This window comes from Coregonus clupeaformis, unplaced genomic scaffold, assembly GCF_020615455.1.
Source record: "Coregonus clupeaformis isolate EN_2021a unplaced genomic scaffold, ASM2061545v1 scaf0092, whole genome shotgun sequence".
In the NCBI taxonomy this organism is placed as follows: domain Eukaryota; kingdom Metazoa; phylum Chordata; class Actinopteri; order Salmoniformes; family Salmonidae; genus Coregonus; species Coregonus clupeaformis.
The window spans coordinates 124,397-142,360 of record NW_025533547.1 but is presented as its reverse complement, the minus strand read 5'-3'; the positions used below and the strand labels follow the sequence as shown (position 1 = coordinate 142,360).

Here is a 17,964-nt window from a genome sequence, read left to right as displayed (position 1 = left end):
TTCAGGATGAAATAGTGTAAATTAATATGACGTGACACATGCAGACAGGAGTGATCAAAACACATCTGAAAATGAAAAATTCAAATTGATGAACAACCTTCATGTTTTGTGAACAAACACATATTTTCACAGTAACTGATGACAGTGGACCACAAGCCTGAAACACTACAATATCTACTTATTACCACATGTACAGTTGAAGTCGGAAGTTTACATACACCTTAGCCAAATACATTTAAACTCTGTTTTTCACAATTCCTGACATTTAATCCTAGTAAAAATTCCTGTCTTAGGTCAGTTAGGATCACCACTTTATTTTAAGAATGTGAAATGTCAGAATAATAGTAGAGAGAATGATTTATTTCAGCTTTTATTTCTTTCAGCATATTCCCAGTGGGTCAGAAGTTTACATACACTCAATTAGTGTTTGGTAGCATTGCCTTTAAATTGTTTAACTTGGGTCAAACGTTTCGGGTAGCCTTCCACAAGCTTCCCACAATAAGTTGGGTGAAATTTGGCCCATTCCTCCTGACAGAGCTGGTGTAACTGAGTCAGGTTTGTAGGCCTCCTTGCTTGCACACGCTTTTTCAGTTCTGCCCACACATTTTCTAAAGGATTGAGGTCAGGGCTTTGTGATGGCCACTCCAATACCTTGACTTTGTTGTCCTTAAGCCATTTTGCCACAACTTTGGGAAGTATGCTTGGGGTCATTGTCCATTTGGGAGACCCATTTGCGACCAAGCTTTAACTTCCTGACTGATGTCTTGAGATGTTGCTTCAATATATCCACATAATTCTCCTTCCTCATGATGCCATCTATTTTGTGAAGTGCACCAGTCCCTCCTGCAGCAAAGCACCCCCACAGCATGATACTGCCACCCCCGTGCTTCACGGTTGGGATGGTGTTCTTCGGCTTGCAAGCTTCTCCTTTTTCCTCCAAACATAACAATGGTCATTATGGCCAAACAGTTCTATTTTTGTTTCATCAGACCAGAGGACATTTCTCCAAAAAAGTACGATCTTTGTCCCCATGTACAGTTGCAAACCGTAGTCTGGCTTTTCTATGGCGGTTTTGGAGCAGTGGCTTCTTCCTTGCTGAGCGGCTTTTCAGGTTATGTCGATATAGGACTCGTTTTACTGTGGATATAGATACTTTTGTACCTGTTTCCTCCAGCATCTTCACAAGGTCCTTTGCTGTTGTTCTAGGATTGATTTGCACTTTTCACACCAAAGTACGTTCATCTCTAGGAGACAGAACGCGTCTCCTTCCTGAGCGGTATGATGGCTGCGTGGTCCCATGGTGTTTATACTTGCGTACTATTGTTTGTACAGATGAACGTGGTACCTTCAGGCGTTTGGAAATTGCTCCCAATGATGAACCAGACTTGTGGAGGTCGACACATTTTTTTCTGAGGTCTTGGCTGATTTCTTGTGATTTTCCCATGAGGTCAAGCAAAGAGGCACTGAGTTTGAAGGTAGGCCTTGAAATACATCCACAGGTACACCTCCAATTGACTCAAATGATGTCAATTAGCCTATCAGAAGCTGCTAAAGCCATGACATCATCTTCTGGAATTTTCCAAGCTGTTTAAAGGCACAGTCAACTTAGTGTATGTAAACTTCTGACCCACTGGAATTGTGATACAGTGAATTATAAGTGAAATAATCTGTCTGTAAACAATTGTTGGAAAAATGACTTGTGTCATGCACAAAGTAGATGTTAACAAACTATAGTTTTGGCAAGTCGGTTAGGACAAGAGATTTGTGTAGTGGTTGAAAAATGAATTTTAATGACTCCAACCTAAGTGTATGTAAACTTCCAACTTCAACTGTATATAGATGAGAGCTAAAGAACAAAGGGGAGAGATAACCCCTTGAGGGTGATCCATGGAGTGACAGCAGTCCCTCTGTGAGAGGATCTGACATGGTCATCAGACCAACAGTCAAACAGACACACTGATGACTCAGCATGCTGTGGCACCGAGAGGTTTTATCATAGATATTGTGCTCAATTTAATGCACATCACAGAAGTTCAGCTTTACAGCGTGATTGAAATTTAAAGGCAATTTTCCTGCTTTAGCGGAGACTGCATTCACGGTAAACGCTGCATGTGTCGGCTCAATCAGAAATTATCTTTACATTTCAATCTGTAACACTTCAGCTTTACCGACTGAATAGAGCCCATTGTCTGTAAGGACATTGTCTGTTATCCGTAAGTATGTAGTTGATCATATGTTGTTAGATGTGTTACCGTTGTGGTCAGGCTCCGGTGCCTCTGCTGTCTCCTCCTGGCAGAACGTGATGAGGGGTACGTGGACATAGAGGGCGCCACTGACACGTCGATGGTCACTCTGCATTCTCTGCTGCATGCTCGCTGTCTCTGTTGGTGATCTGACACACAAACAGCACAGTAACATATGTAGCATGTAACAGAGTAACAGCTTAACATACTGTATGTCAGTACTGAAGACAGAACCCTAACCCTAACTAAACATACTGTATGTCAGTACTGAAGACAGAACCCTAACCCTAACTAAACATACTGTATGTCAGTACTGAAGACAGAACCCTAACCCTAACTAAACATACTGTATGTCAGTACTGAAGACAGAACCCTAACCCTAACTAAACATAGTGTATGTCAGTACTGAAGACAGAACCCTAACCCTAACTAAACATACTGTATGTCAGTACTGAAGACAGAACCCTAACCCTAACTAAACATACTGTATGTCAGTACTGAAGACAGAACCCTAACCCTAACTAAACATACTATATGTCAGTACTGAAGACAGAACCCTAACCCTAACTAAACATAGTGTATGTCAGTACTGAAGACAGAACCCTAACCCTAACTAAACATACTATATGTCAGTACTGAAGACAGAACCCTAACCCTAACTAAACATAGTGTATGTCAGTACTGAAGACAGAACCCTAACCCTAACTAAACATACTATATGTCAGTACTGAAGACAGAACCCTAACCCTAACTAAACATACTGTATGTCAGTACTGAAGACAGAACCCTAACCCTAACTAAACATACTGTATGTCAGTACTGAAGACAGAACCCTAACCCTAACTAAACATAGTGTATGTCAGTACTGAAGACAGAACCCTAACCCTAACTAAACATACTATATGTCAGTACTGAAGACAGAACCCTAACCCTAACTAAACATACTGTATGTCAGTACTGAAGACAGAACCCTAACCCTAACTAAACATACTGTATGTTAGTACTGAAGACAGAACCCTAACCCTAACTAAACATACTGTATGTCAGTACTGAAGACAGAACCCTAACCCTAACTAAACATACTATATGTCAGTACTGAAGACAGAACCCTAACCCTAACTAAACATAGTGTATGTCAGTACTGAAGACAGAACCCTAACCCTAACTAAACATACTGTATGTCAGTACTGAAGACAGAACCCTAACCCTAACTAAACATACTATATGTCAGTACTGAAGACAGAACCCTAACCCTAACTAAACATAGTGTATGTCAGTACTGAAGACAGAACCCTAACCCTAACTAAACATACTGTATGTCAGTACTGAAGACAGAACCCTAACCCTAACTAAACATACTATATGTCAGTACTGAAGACAGAACCTGATATAACACCATACTGATAGTGCCCACAAACACAGAGGGGAAATAACGGGTTAACTAGAAACTAGAAACTCAGAAGACAGAACAGACATACATTCACAGAATTCACACTGCTGCTATCCATCAACACCCTGCTGCTATCCATCAACACCCTGCTGCTATCCATCAACACCCTGCTGCTATCCATCAACACCCTGCTGCTATCTATCAACACCCTGCTGCTATCTATCAACACCCTGCTGCTATCTATCAACACCCTGCTGCTATCCATCAACACCCTGCTGCTATCTATCAACACCCTGCTGCTATCTATCAACACCCTGCTGCTATCCATCAACACCCCTGCTGCTATCCATCAACACCCTGCTGCTATCTATCAACACCCTGCTGCTATCTATCAACACCCTGCTGCTATCCATCAACACCCTGCTGCTATCCATCAACACCCTGCTGCTATCCATCAACACCCTGCTGCTATCCATCAACACCCTGCTGCTATCTATCAACACCCTGCTGCTATCTATCAACACCCTGCTGCTATCTATCAACACCCTGCTGCTATCCATCAACACCCTGCTGCTATGTATCAACACCCTGCTGCTATCCATCAACACCCTGCTGCTATCCATCAACACCCTGCTGCTATCTATCAACACCCTGCTGCTATCTATCAACACCCTGCTGCTATCTATCAACACCCTGCTGCTATCCATCAACACCCTGCTGCTATCCATCAACACCCTGCTGCTATCCATCAACACCCTGCTGCTATCTATCAACACCCTGCTGCTATCCATCAACACCCTGCTGCTATCTATCAACACCCTGCTGCTATCTATCAACACCCTGCTGCTATCTATCAACACCCTGCTGCTATCTATCAACACCCTGCTGCTATCCATCAACACCCTGCTGCTATCCATTACACCCTGCTGCTATCCATCAACACCATGCTGCTATCTATCAACACCCTGCTGCTATCTATCAACACCCTGCTGCTATCCATCAACACCCTGCTGCTATCCATCAACACCCTGCTGCTATCTATCAACACCCTGCTGCTATCTATCAACACCCTGCTGCTATCCATCAACACCCTGCTGCTATCCATCAACACCCTGCTGCTATCTATCAACACCCTGCTGCTATCCATCAACACCCTGCTGCTATCTATCAACACCCTGCTGCTATCCATCAACACCCTGCTGCTATCTATCAACACCCTGCTGCTATCCATCAACACCCTGCTGCTATCCATCAACACCCTGCTGCTATCCATCAACACCCTGCTGCTATCTATCAACACCCTGCTGCTATCCATCAACACCCTGCTGCTATCTATCAACACCCTGCTGCTATCTATCAACACCCTGCTGCTATCTATCAACACCCTGCTGCTATCTATCAACACCCTGCTGCTATGTATCAACACCCTGCTGCTATCCATCAACACCCTGCTGCTATCCATCAACACCCTGCTGCTATCCATCAACACCCTGCTGCTATCTATCAACACCCTGCTGCTATCTATCAACACCCCTGCTGCTATCTATCAACACCCTGCTGCTATCTATCAACACCCTGCTGCTATCCATCAACACCCTGCTGCTATCCATCAACACCCTGCTGCTATCCATCAACACCCTGCTGCTATCTATCAACACCCTGCTGCTATCCATCAACACCCTGCTGCTATCTATCAACACCCTGCTGCTATCTATCAACACCCTGCTGCTATCTATCAACACCCTGCTGCTATCCATCAACACCCTGCTGCTATCCATCAACACCCTGCTGCTATCCATTACACCCTGCTGCTATCCATCAACACCCTGCTGCTATCTATCAACACCCTGCTGCTATCTATCAACACCCTGCTGCTATCTATCAACACCCTGCTGCTATCTATCAACACCCTGCTGCTATCCATCAACACCCTGCTGCTATCCATCAACACCCTGCTGCTATCCATCAACACCCTGCTGCTATCCATCAACACCCTGCTGCTATCCATCAACACCCTGCTGCTATCCATCAACACCCTGCTGCTATCCATCAACACCCTGCTGCTATCCATCAACACCCTGCTGCTATCCATCAACACCCTGCTGCTATCCATCAACACCCTGCTGCTATCTATCAACAAAATACTACTAAATCTGATAACACAATACTACTATCTATTAACACAATACCACTCTACTATTTATTAACACAATACAACTTTCTATTAACACAATACAACTTTCTATTAACACAATCCTACTATCTGGGGTGTAGTGTTGTGTTTCTATCATTAGAGGGCAGTATATATATATTTTTATAAACAGGAGATGCAGCCCTTTAAGGCACGTCGCCCTGAAAATCCTTTAGAGGAACGAGGCAAAACAAAGAGAAACACATGAAAACAATCCCCTGACAACAAAACAAATTTAACAGACAAGCTAAGACCAAGTAGAGAGGAGGAGAGTAGAGAGATGTCTTCTACTATTATAATAATATCAGATTATTGGTTTATTACTACTGACTGAGTGGTGGTCACTGGTTAAGGCCTCACCTCTGTGCAGTGTGTGTTTTTGTTTATTTTATTCAACCTTTATTTAACCAGGTAAATCATTGAGAACACAATAACGACCTGTGTGTGTGTGTGTGTACCTCTGTGCATGGCCCTGAGGCTCTGCTGTGCGGTGCGGTGCAGCTCCTGGAGACATGGTGGTCTGCTGGAGGGTAGGAACACATTCCTCTGGAGGAGCCATGGAGACACGTAGTGGTCTGATAACTTAGACTCTACATCCAGGTCTGATACCGCTGTGGAGGGGGTGGGGCGGAGAGGGGGAGAGGAGGGGTGGGGCGGAGAGGGGGAGAGGAGAGAGAGGGACAGGATAATGTGGAGGGTGTGGGGCGGAGAGGGGGGGAAGAGGAGAAGAGGGGGGAGGGAGAGGTAGAGGAAGGGGGGAGAGAGAAAGTGGCAAAGCAGTGTTGTGAATTAAACCAATCTGAGGTGAAATGCACCATGAGATCTGAATTGAATACACATTACTAGAGATTAACATTATACACATTACTAGAGAATAACATAATTACACATTACTAGAGAATAACATTATACACATTACAAGAGATTAACATTATACACATTACTAGAGATTAACATTATACACATTACTAGAGAATAACATTATACACATTACAAGAGATTAACATTATACACATTACTAGAGATTAACATTATACACATTACTAGAGATTAACATTATACACATTACAAGAGAATAACATTATACACATTATTAGAGAATAACATTATACACATTACTAGAGTATAACATTATTACACATTACTAGAGAATAACATTATACAAATTACTAGAGAATAACATTATTACACATTACTAGAGAATAACATTATTACACATTAGCTTGGCTTTCTGTGTGTTCGTGCCGTGGGAAGAGGGGTTGGTTCGTTGGCAGAGAGCAATGGCTAGCTAGTATGCTAACTATTCTAGCTAACTAACTGGCTGAATAAGTTGACGACGTACTCACTCAAACTGTCAAAACTAACCCAAAACTTTACACAACGTTAGACACGGACACAAATGATCTGCCCGGCATGTTAACACACTGGTGGTTTGTTGTAACTGAGTATTGGTGGTAAACCGTGTTATTGGAGGCTGGCATGCTAGTTGGCTTTGGTGTCATAGGATTCGGTGCCCTGGACGGTTTTCACGTAAGAATACTGTACCAAGTTAGCTAGCTGAATAAACTAAGTTAGAGTCTATTCCTAGAAACATTGAACCGCTGTAGTTTACAACAATTATAATTTCTAAAGTGGAAGTTGGGAGAGTTATATTTGAGTGTTTCAGTGAGACGTATGCGAGAGGCCCCGCTCTCTCCTTTCCCAGATGTTTAGTTCATTTCATTCCAATCTCCTTTGCATTATTGTAGCCTTTTTCTGTAGCCTGTCAACTATGTGTCTGTCTATCCCTGTTCTCTCCTCTCTGCACAAGCCATACAAACGCTTCACACCGCGTGGCTGCTGCCACTCTAATCTGGTGGTCCCTGCGTGCACGACCCACGTGGAGTTCCAGGTCTCCGGCAGCCTCTGGAACTGCCGTTCTGCAGCCAACAAGGCAGAGTTCATCTCAGCCTATGCTACCCTCCAGTCCCTCGACTTCTTGGCGCTGACGGAAACATGGATTACCACAGAAAACACTGCTACTCCTACTGCTCTTTCCTCGTCTGACCATGTGTTCTCGCTTACCCCGAGAGCATCTGGTCAGCGTGGCGGTGGCACAGGAATCCTCATCTCTCCCAAGGGACATTCTCTCTTTTTCCCCTGACCCATCTGTCTATCTATAAAACATTACTTTGAGAAGCTCCACAGCTCATTAGTGGTGGTGCGTTAAGACAATCAGAAATACTATCAGATCCCCAAATTAGCACATTTACAGTATATGCCTACATTTGCGCGCAGGCCAGGTAGCCTATAGGCCTACTCTATGCGTGCGAGTCCTTACTCAACATTGACAGGAGCACTCCAAACAAAATACAATGACTAAATTGACAGAACTTGTAAATGGAATTAACCTCTACGGGATCGGTGTCCCGTATACGGGACGGTTGAGCTAACGTGCACTAATGTGAATAGCATGACTGTTGTAAGTAACAGCAACCTTTCCAGGACATAGACATGTCTTATATGGGCAGAAAGCTTACATTATTGTTAATCTAACTGCACTGTCCAATTTACATTTTTTACATTTTTACATTTTTAGTCATTTAGCAGACGTTCTTATCCAGAGCGACTTACAGTTAGTGTGTGCATACATTATCATACTTTTTACAGTCGCTATTACAGTGAAAACATACCATGCTATTGTTTGAGGAGAGTGCACAACAACAAAAAACTCATCACGGCAACTTCTTTGATACATTCACCTCTGAAGGTAAATGATGTACTTACATTCAGTAATCTTGCTCTGATTTGTCATCCTAAGGTTCCCAGAGATAAAATGTAGCATAGTTTTGTTTGATCAAATCAATTTTTATATTCAAATGTAGGAACTGGGTTCTACAGTTTGAACCCCTGCGGACTCTGGCTCCACACCCACCCCGCCCGGCCATCTAGATGTGTGAAAGTTAGTGTATAAGCTAATGATCCATCATTATGACATTCCTGGGAGTGTGTAAACTTACATTTTGTATTACCATATCATTTTTGTATGTTCTCTATAGTTATGTACTTGAAAATGTATCAATTGACCAATTTGGCACATTTAGGCAGACTTGATACAAAATAGTCCAGTATTGCAATGATTCACTGGGTCAATCTGTAACTTTGCACACACACTGCTGCCATCTAGTGGCCAACATCTAAATTGCGCCTAAACTGCAATATTTTATTGTGGCCTTTCTCTTACATTTCCGTCATTTAGCAGACGCTCTTATCCAGAGCGACTTACAAATAGGATTTGCATTTTAAAGATGACGGAAAAAACATTCTTTTAGAAAACGCATGTCTTTTTGTTTGTATTATCTTTTACCAGATCAATAACTTGCTAACATCAGATAACATTAATATATTAGCCATTTCTAAGACTCGCTTAGATAATTCATTTGATGATACAGCAGTAGCAATACAAGAATATAACATCTATAGAAGAGACAGAAATGCTTATGGGGGAGGTGTTGCTGTATATATTCAGAGCCATATCCCTGTAATGCTTAGAGAATATCTTATGTCAAGTGTTGTGGTTGCAGGTTCACTTGCCACATATAAAGCCTTTTCTTTTGGGGTGTTGCTATAGGCCACCAAGTGCTAACAGTCAGTATCTAAATAATATGTGTGAAATGCTTGATAGTGTATGTGATGTAAACAGAGAGGTCTACATTCTTGGGAACCTGAATATTGACTGGTTTTCATCAAGCTGTCCGCTCAAGAGGAAGCTTCTTACTGTAACCAGTGCCTGTAATCTGGTTCAGGTTATTAATCAACCTCTGAAAAACATCCCCACAGCATGATGCTGCCACCACCATGCTTCACCGTAGGGATGGTGCCAGGTTTCCTCCAGACGTGACGCTTGGCATTCAGGCCAAAGAGTTCAATCTTGGTTTCATCAGACCAGAGAATCTTGTTTCTCATGGTCTGAGAGTACTTTAGGTGCCTTTTGGCAAACTCCAATTGGGCTGTAATGTGTATTTTACTGAGGAGTGGTTTCCGTCTGGCCACTCTACCACAAAGGCCTGATTAGTGGAGTGCTGCAGAGATGGTTGTCCTTCTGGAAGGTTCTCCCATCTCCACAGAGGAACTCTGGCGCTCTGTCAGAGTGACCATTGGGTTTTTGGTCACCTTGTTGACCAAGGCCCTTCTCCACCGATTGCTCAGTTTGGCCGGGCGGCAAGCTCTAGGAAGAGTCTTGGTGGTTCCAAACTTCTTCCATTTAAAAATGGTGGAGGCCACTGTGTTCTTGGGGACCTTCAATGCTGCAGAAATGTTTTGGTACCCTTCCCCAGATCTGTGCCTCGACACAATCCTGCCTCGGAGCTCTACGGACAATTCCTTCGACCTCATGGCTTGGTTTTTGCTCTGACATGCACTGTCAACTGTGGGACCTTATATAGACAGGTGTGTGCATTTCCAAATCATGTCCAATCAATTGAGTTTACCACTCCAATCAAGTTGTAGAAAAATCTCAAGGATGATCAACGGAAACAGGATGCACCTGAGCTCAATTTCGAGTCTCATAGCAAAAGGTCTGAATACTTATGTAAATAAGGTATTTCTGTTCATTATTTTGTATAAATTCTACAAAACTGTTTTCGCTTTGTCATTATGGGGTATTGTGTGTAGATTGATGAGGAAAACAAATATATTAATCCATTTTAGAATAAGGCTGTAACGTAACAAAATGTGGAAAAAGGGAAGGGTCTAAGAGCTTTCCACACCTGGATTGTGCAACAATTCTTCAACCAGTACAACATTGTTTGTTGATCATTGCTAGACTCCCATTCTCAGGTCTTGCCATAGATTTTGAAGTAGATTTTAAGTCAAAACTGTAACTCGGCCACTCAGGAACATTCATAGTCGCCTTGGTAAGCAACTCCGGTGTAGATTTGGCCTAGTGTTTTAGGTTATTGTCCTGCTGAAAGGTGAATTCATCTCCCAGTGTCTGGTGGAAAGCAGACTGAACCAGGTTTTCCTCTAGGACTTTGCCTGTGCTTCGCTCCATTCCGTAAATGTTTTATCCTGAAAAATTCCACAGTCCTTAACGATTACCAGAATACCCATAACATGATAAAATTTGATTTGATTTGATTTGATGCAGCCAACACTATGCTTGAAAATATGAAGAATGGTACTCAGTAATGTGTTCTATTGGATTTGCCCCAAACATTACACTTTGTATTCAAGACATAAAGTTAATTGCTTTGTCACATTTTTTGCTGTATTACTTTAGTGACTTGTTGCAAACAGTATGCATGTTTTGGAAAAAAATGTATTCTGTACAGGCTTCCTTCTTTTCACTCTGTCAATTAGGTTAGTATTGTGAAGTAACTACAAAGTTGTTGATCCAACCTCAGTTTTCTCCTATCACAGCCATGAAACTAACTGTTTTAAAGTCACCATTGGCCTCATGTTGAAATCCCTGAGAGGTTTCCTTCCTCTCCGGCAACTACGTTAGGAAGGACGCCTGTATCTTTGTAGTGACTGGGTGTATTGATACACCATCCAAAGTGTAATTAATAACTTCACCATGCTCAAAGGGATATTCAATGTCTGCATTTTTATTTTTACCCATCTACCAATAGGTGCCCTTCTTTGCAAGGCATTGGAAAACCTCCCTGGTCTTTGTGGTTGAATCTGTTTCAAATTCACTGCTTGACTGAAGGACCTTACAGATAGTTGTATGTGTGGGGTACAGAGATGAGATAGTCACTGAAAAATCATGTTAAACACTATTATTGTACACAGAGTACAACTTACTTTGTGATTTGTTAAGCACATTTTTTCTCCTGAACTTATTTAGGCTTGCCATTAGAAAGGGGTTGAATACTTAGACTCAAGACATTTCAGCTGTTTATTTTTTATTAATTTGTAAACATTTCAAAAAACAGAACTCCACTTTGACATTATGGGGTATTGTGAGTAGGCCAGTGACAAAACATCTGAATTTAATCTATTTTAAATTCAGGCTGTAACACAACATGCTGAGAAAGTCAAGGGGTGTGAATACTTTCTGAAGGCACTGTACCATACTGTATGTAGTATCATTGGGGACACCAACAGGGGAACAGGAGGTCTGTGAGGAGGAGTAGTGTAGTGGTATCATTGGGGACACCAACAGGGGAACAGGAGGTCTGTGAGGAGGAGTAGTGTAGTGGTATCATTGGGGACACCAACAGGGGAACAGGAGGTCTGTGAGGAGTAGTGTAGTGGTATCATTGGGGACACCAGAAGGGGAACAGGAGGTCTGTGAGGAGGAGTAGTGTAGTGGTATCATTGGGGACACCAACAGGGGAACAGGAGGTCTGTGAGGAGGAGTAGTGTAGTGGTATCATTGGGGACACCAACAGGGGAACAGGAGGTCTGTGAGGAGTAGTGTAGTGGTATCATTGGGGACACCAACAGGGGAACAGGAGGTCTGTGAGGAGGAGTAGTGTAGTGGTATCATTGGGGACACCAGAAGGGGAACAGGAGGTCTGTGAGGAGGAGTAGTGTAGTGGTATCATTGGGGACACCAACAGGGGAACAGGAGGTCTGTGAGGAGGAGTAGTGTAGTGGTATCATTGGGGACACCAACAGGGGAACAGGAGGTCTGTGAGGAGTAGTGTAGTGGTATCATTGGGGACACCAACAGGGGAACAGGAGGTCTGTGAGGAGGAGTAGTGTAGTGGTATCATTGGGGACACCAACAGGGGAACAGGAGGTCTGTGAGGAGGAGTGTAGTGGTATCATTGGGGACACCAACAGGGGAACAGGAGGTCTGTGAGGAGTAGTGTAGTGGTATCATTGGGGACACCAACAGGGGAACAGGAGGTCTGTGAGGAGGAGTAGTGTAGTGGTATCATTGGGGGACACCAACAGGGGAACAGGAGGTCTGTGAGGAGGAGTAGTGTAGTGGTATCATTGGGGACACCAACAGGGAACAGGAGGTCTGTGAGGAGGAGTAGTGTAGTGGTATCATTGGGGACACCAACAGGGGAACAGGAGGTCTGTGAGGAGGAGGAGTGTAGTGGTATCATTGGGGACACCAACAGGGGAACAGGAGGTCTGTGAGGAGGAGTAGTGTAGTGGTATCATTGGGGACACCAACAGGGGAACAGGAGGTCTGTGAGGAGGAGTGTAGTGGTATCATTGGGGACACCAACAGGGGAACAGGAGGTCTGTGAGGAGTAGTGTAGTGGTATCATTGGGGACACCAACAGGGGAACAGGAGGTCTGTGAGGAGTAGTGTAGTGGTATCATTGGGGACACCAACAGGGGAACAGGAGGTCTGTGAGGAGGAGGAGTATAGTGGTATCATTGGGAACACCAACAGGGGAACAGGAGGTCTGTGAGGAGGAGTGTAGTGGTATCATTGGGGACACCAACAGGGGAACAGGAGGTCTGTGAGGAGGAGTAGTGTAGTGGTATCATTGGGGACACCAACAGGGGAACAGGGGGTCTGTGAGGAGGAGTAGTGTAGTGGTATCATTGGGGACACCAACAGGGAACAGGAGGTCTGTGAGGAGGAGTAGTGTAGTGGTATCATTGGGGACACCAACAGGGGAACAGGAGGTCTGTGAGGAGGAGGAGTGTAGTGGTATCATTGGGGACACCAACAGGGAACAGGAGGTCTGTGAGGAGGAGTAGTGTAGTGGTATCATTGGGGACACCAACAGGGGAACAGGAGGTCTGTGAGGAGGAGTAGTGTAGTGGTATCATTGGGGACACCAACAGGGGAACAGGAGGTCTGTGAGGAGGAGTAGTGTAGTGGTATCATTGGGGACACCAACAGGGAACAGGAGGTCTGTGAGGAGGAGTAGTGTAGTGGTATCATTGGGGACACCAACAGGGGAACAGGAGGTCTGTGAGGAGGAGTGTAGTGGTATCATTGGGGACACCAACAGGGGAACAGGAGGTCTGTGAGGAGGAGTAGTGTAGTGGTATCATTGGGGACACCAGAAGGGGAACAGGAGGTCTGTGAGGAGGAGTAGTGTAGTGGTATCATTGGGGACACCAACAGGGGAACAGGAGGTCTGTGAGGAGGAGTAGTGTAGTGGTATCATTGGGGACACCAACAGGGGAACAGGAGGTCTGTGAGGAGGAGTGTAGTGGTATCATTGGGGACACCAGAAGGGGAACAGGGGGTCTGTGAGGAGGAGTAGTGTAGTGGTATCATTGGGGACACCAGAAGGGGAACAGGAGGTCTGTGAGGAGGAGTAGTGTAGTGGTATCATTGGGGACACCAACAGGGGAACAGGAGGTCTGTGAGGAGGAGGAGTGTAGTGGTATCATTGGGGACACCAACAGGGGAACAGGAGGTCTGTGAGGAGGAGTAGTGTAGTGGTATCATTGGGGACACCAACAGGGGAACAGGAGGTCTGTGAGGAGGAGTAGTGTAGTGGTATCATTGGGGACACCAACAGGGGAACAGGAGGTCTGTGAGGAGGAGTAGTGTAGTGGTATCATTGGGGACACCAACAGGGGAACAGGAGGTCTGTGAGGAGGAGTAGTGTAGTGGTATCATTGGGGACACCAACAGGGGAACAGGAGGTCTGTGAGGAGGAGGAGTGTAGTGGTATCATTGGGGACACCAACAGGGGAACAGGAGGTCTGTGAGGAGGAGTGTAGTGGTATCATTGGGGACACCAGAAGGGGAACAGGAGGTCTGTGAGGAGGAGTAGTGTAGTGGTATCATTGGGGACACCAACAGGGGAACAGGAGGTCTGTGAGGAGGAGTAGTGTAGTGGTATCATTGGGGACACCAACAGGGGAACAGGGGGTCTGTGAGGAGGAGGAGTGTAGTGGTATCATTGGGGACACCAACAGGGGAACAGGAGGTCTGTGAGGAGGAGTAGTGTAGTGGTATCATTGGGGACACCAACAGGGAACAGGAGGTCTGTGAGGAGGGAGGAGTGTAGTGGTATCATTGGGGACACCAACAGGGGAACAGGAGGTCTGTGAGGAGGAGTAGTGTAGTGGTATCATTGGGGACACCAGAAGGGGAACAGGAGGTCTGTGAGGAGGAGTAGTGTAGTGGTATCATTGGGGACACCAACAGGGGAACAGGAGGTCTGTGAGGAGGAGTAGTGTAGTGGTATCATTGGGGACACCAACAGGGGAACAGGAGGTCTGTGAGGAGGAGGAGTGTAGTGGTATCATTGGGGACACCAACAGGGGAACAGGAGGTCTGTGAGGAGGAGTAGTGTAGTGGTATCATTGGGGACACCAACAGGGGAACAGGAGGTCTGTGAGGAGGAGTGTAGTGGTATCATTGGGGACACCAACAGGGGAACAGGAGGTCTGTGAGGAGGAGTGTAGTGGTATCATTGGGGACACCAGAAGGGGAACAGGAGGTCTGTGAGGAGGAGTGTAGTGGTATCATTGGGGACACCAGAAGGGGAACAGGAGGTCTGTGAGGAGGAGTAGTGTAGTGGTATCATTGGGGACACCAACAGGGAACAGGAGGTCTGTGAGGAGGAGATGTAGTGGTATCATTGGGGACACCAACAGGGGAACAGGAGGTCTGTGAGGAGGAGTGTAGTGGTATCATTGGGGACACCAACAGGGGAACAGGAGGTCTGTGAGGAGGAGTAGTGTAGTGGTATCATTGGGGACACCAACAGGGGAACAGGAGGTCTGTGAGGAGGAGTAGTGTAGTGGTATCATTGGGGACACCAACAGGGGAACAGGAGGTCTGTGAGGAGGAGTAGTGTAGTGGTATCATTGGGGACACCAACAGGGGAACAGGAGGTCTGTGAGGAGGAGGAGTGTAGTGGTATCATTGGGGACACCAGAAGGGGAACAGGAGGTCTGTGAGGAGTAGTGTAGTGGTATCATTGGGGACACCAACAGGGGAACAGGAGGTCTGTGAGGAGGAGTGTAGTGGTATCATTGGGGACACCAACAGGGGAACAGGAGGTCTGTGAGGAGGAGTAGTGTAGTGGTATCATTGGGGACACCAACAGGGGAACAGGAGGTCTGTGAGGAGGAGTGTAGTGGTATCATTGGGGACACCAACAGGGGAACAGGAGGTCTGTGAGGAGGAGTAGTGTAGTGGTATCATTGGGGACACCAGAAGGGGAACAGGAGGTCTGTGAGGAGGAGTGTAGTGGTATCATTGGGGACACCAACAGGGGAACAGGAGGTCTGTGAGAGAGGAGTATGTAGTGGTATCATTGGGGACACCAACAGGGGAACAGGAGGTCTGTGAGGAGGAGTAGTGTAGTGGTATCATTGGGGACACCAGAAGGGGAACAGGAGGTCTGTGAGGAGGAGTAGTGTAGTGGTATCATTGGGGACACCAACAGGGGAACAGGAGGTCTGTGAGGAGGAGTAGTAGTGGTATCATTGGGGACACCAGAAGGGAACAGGAGGTCTGTGAGGAGGAGGAGTGTAGTGGTATCATTGGGGACACCAGAAGGGGAACAGGAGGTCTGTGAGGAGGAGTGTAGTGGTATCATTGGGGACACCAACAGGGGAACAGGAGGTCTGTGAGGAGGAGTGTAGTGGTATCATTGGGGACACCAACAGGGGAACAGGAGGTCTGTGAGGAGTAGTGTAGTGGTATCATTGGGGACACCAGAAGGGAACAGGAGGTCTGTGAGGAGGAGAGTGTAGTGGTATCATTGGGGACACCAGAAGGGGAACAGCAGGTCTGTGAGGAGGAGGAGTGTAGTGGTATCATTGGGGACACCAGAAGGGGAACAGGAGGTCTGTGAGGAGGAGTAGTGTAGTGGTATCATTGGGGACACCAGAAGGGGAACAGGAGGTCTGTGAGGAGGAGGAGTGTAGTGGTATCATTGGGGACACCAACAGGGGAACAGGAGGTCTGTGAGGAGGATTAGTGTGGTGGTATCATTGGGGACACCAACAGGGGAACAGGAGGTCTGTGAGGAGGAGTGTAGTGGTATCATTAGGGACACCAACAGGGGAACAGGAGGTCTGTGAGGAGGAGTGTAGTGGTATCATTGGGGACACCAGAAGGGGAACAGGAGGTCTGTGAGGGGGAGTAGTGAGTGGTATCATTGGGGACACCAACAGGGGAACAGGAGGTCTGTGAGGAGGAGTGTAGTGGTATCATTGGGGACACCAACAGGGGAACAGGAGGTCTGTGAGGAGGAGTGTAGTGGTATCATTGGGGACACCAACAGGGAACAGGAGGTCTGTGAGGAGGAGTAGTGTAGTGGTATCATTGGGGACACCAGCAGGGAACAGGAGGTCTGTGAGGAGGAGGTGTAGTGGTATCATTGGGGACACCAACAGGGGAACAGGAGGTCTGTGAGGAGGAGTGTAGTGGTATCATTGGGACACCAACAGGGAACAGGAGGTCTGTGAGGAGGAGTAGTGTAGTGGTATCATTGGGGACACCAACAGGGGAACAGGAGGTCTGTGAGGAGGAGTGTAGTGGTATCATTGGGGACACCAACAGGGGAACAGGAGGTCTGTGAGGAGGAGTATGTAGTGGTATCATTGGGGACACCAACAGGGGAACAGGAGGTCTGTGAGGAGGAGGTGTAGTGGTATCATTGGGGACACCAACAGGGGAACAGGAGGTCTGTGAGGAGGAGTGTAAGTGGTATCATTGGGGACACCAACAGGGAACAGGAGGTCTGTGAGGAGGAGTAGTGTAGTGGTATCATTGGGGACACCAACAGGGGAACAGGAGGTCTGTGAGGGAGGAGTAGTGTAGTGGTATCATTGGGGACACCAACAGGGGAACAGGAGGTCTGTGAGGAGGAGTGTAGTGGTATCATTGGGGACACCAACAGGGGAACAGGAGGTCTGTGAGGAGGAGTAGTGTAGTGGTATCATTGGGGACACCAACAGGGGAACAGGAGGTCTGTGAGGAGGTAGTGTAGTGGTATCATTGGGGACACCAACAGGGGAACAGGAGGTCTGTGAGGAGGAGTAGTGTAGTGGTATCATTGGGGACACCACAGGGGAACAGGAGGTCTGTGAGGAGGAGTGTAGTGGTATCATTGGGGACACCAACAGGGGAACAGGAGGTCTGTGAGGAGGAGTGTAGTGGTATCATTGGGGACACCAACAGGGGAACAGGAGGTCTGTGAGGAGGAGTAGTAGTATCATTGGGGACACCAACAGGGAACAGGAGGTCTGTGAGGAGGAGTAGT

The 17,964-nt window shown here is 46.1% G+C and overlaps 1 protein-coding gene across 1 annotated transcript in view; it reads right to left on the bottom strand.

Moving 5' to 3' along the window:
• Positions 1-6,705, bottom strand: part of LOC121533038 (Nance-Horan syndrome protein-like) — an 87,335-nt gene extending 80,630 nt beyond the window's left edge. The window contains exons 1-3 of the mRNA XM_045213232.1: positions 6,693-6,705; positions 6,283-6,435; positions 2,253-2,392 (exon numbers count right to left, since the gene is read on the bottom strand). Of these exons, the coding sequence (XP_045069167.1) occupies positions 2,253-2,392; positions 6,283-6,435; positions 6,693-6,705 (306 nt within the window). The remainder of the gene's footprint in view (positions 1-2,252; positions 2,393-6,282; positions 6,436-6,692) is intronic.
• Positions 6,706-17,964: the final 11,259 nt, after the last annotated feature.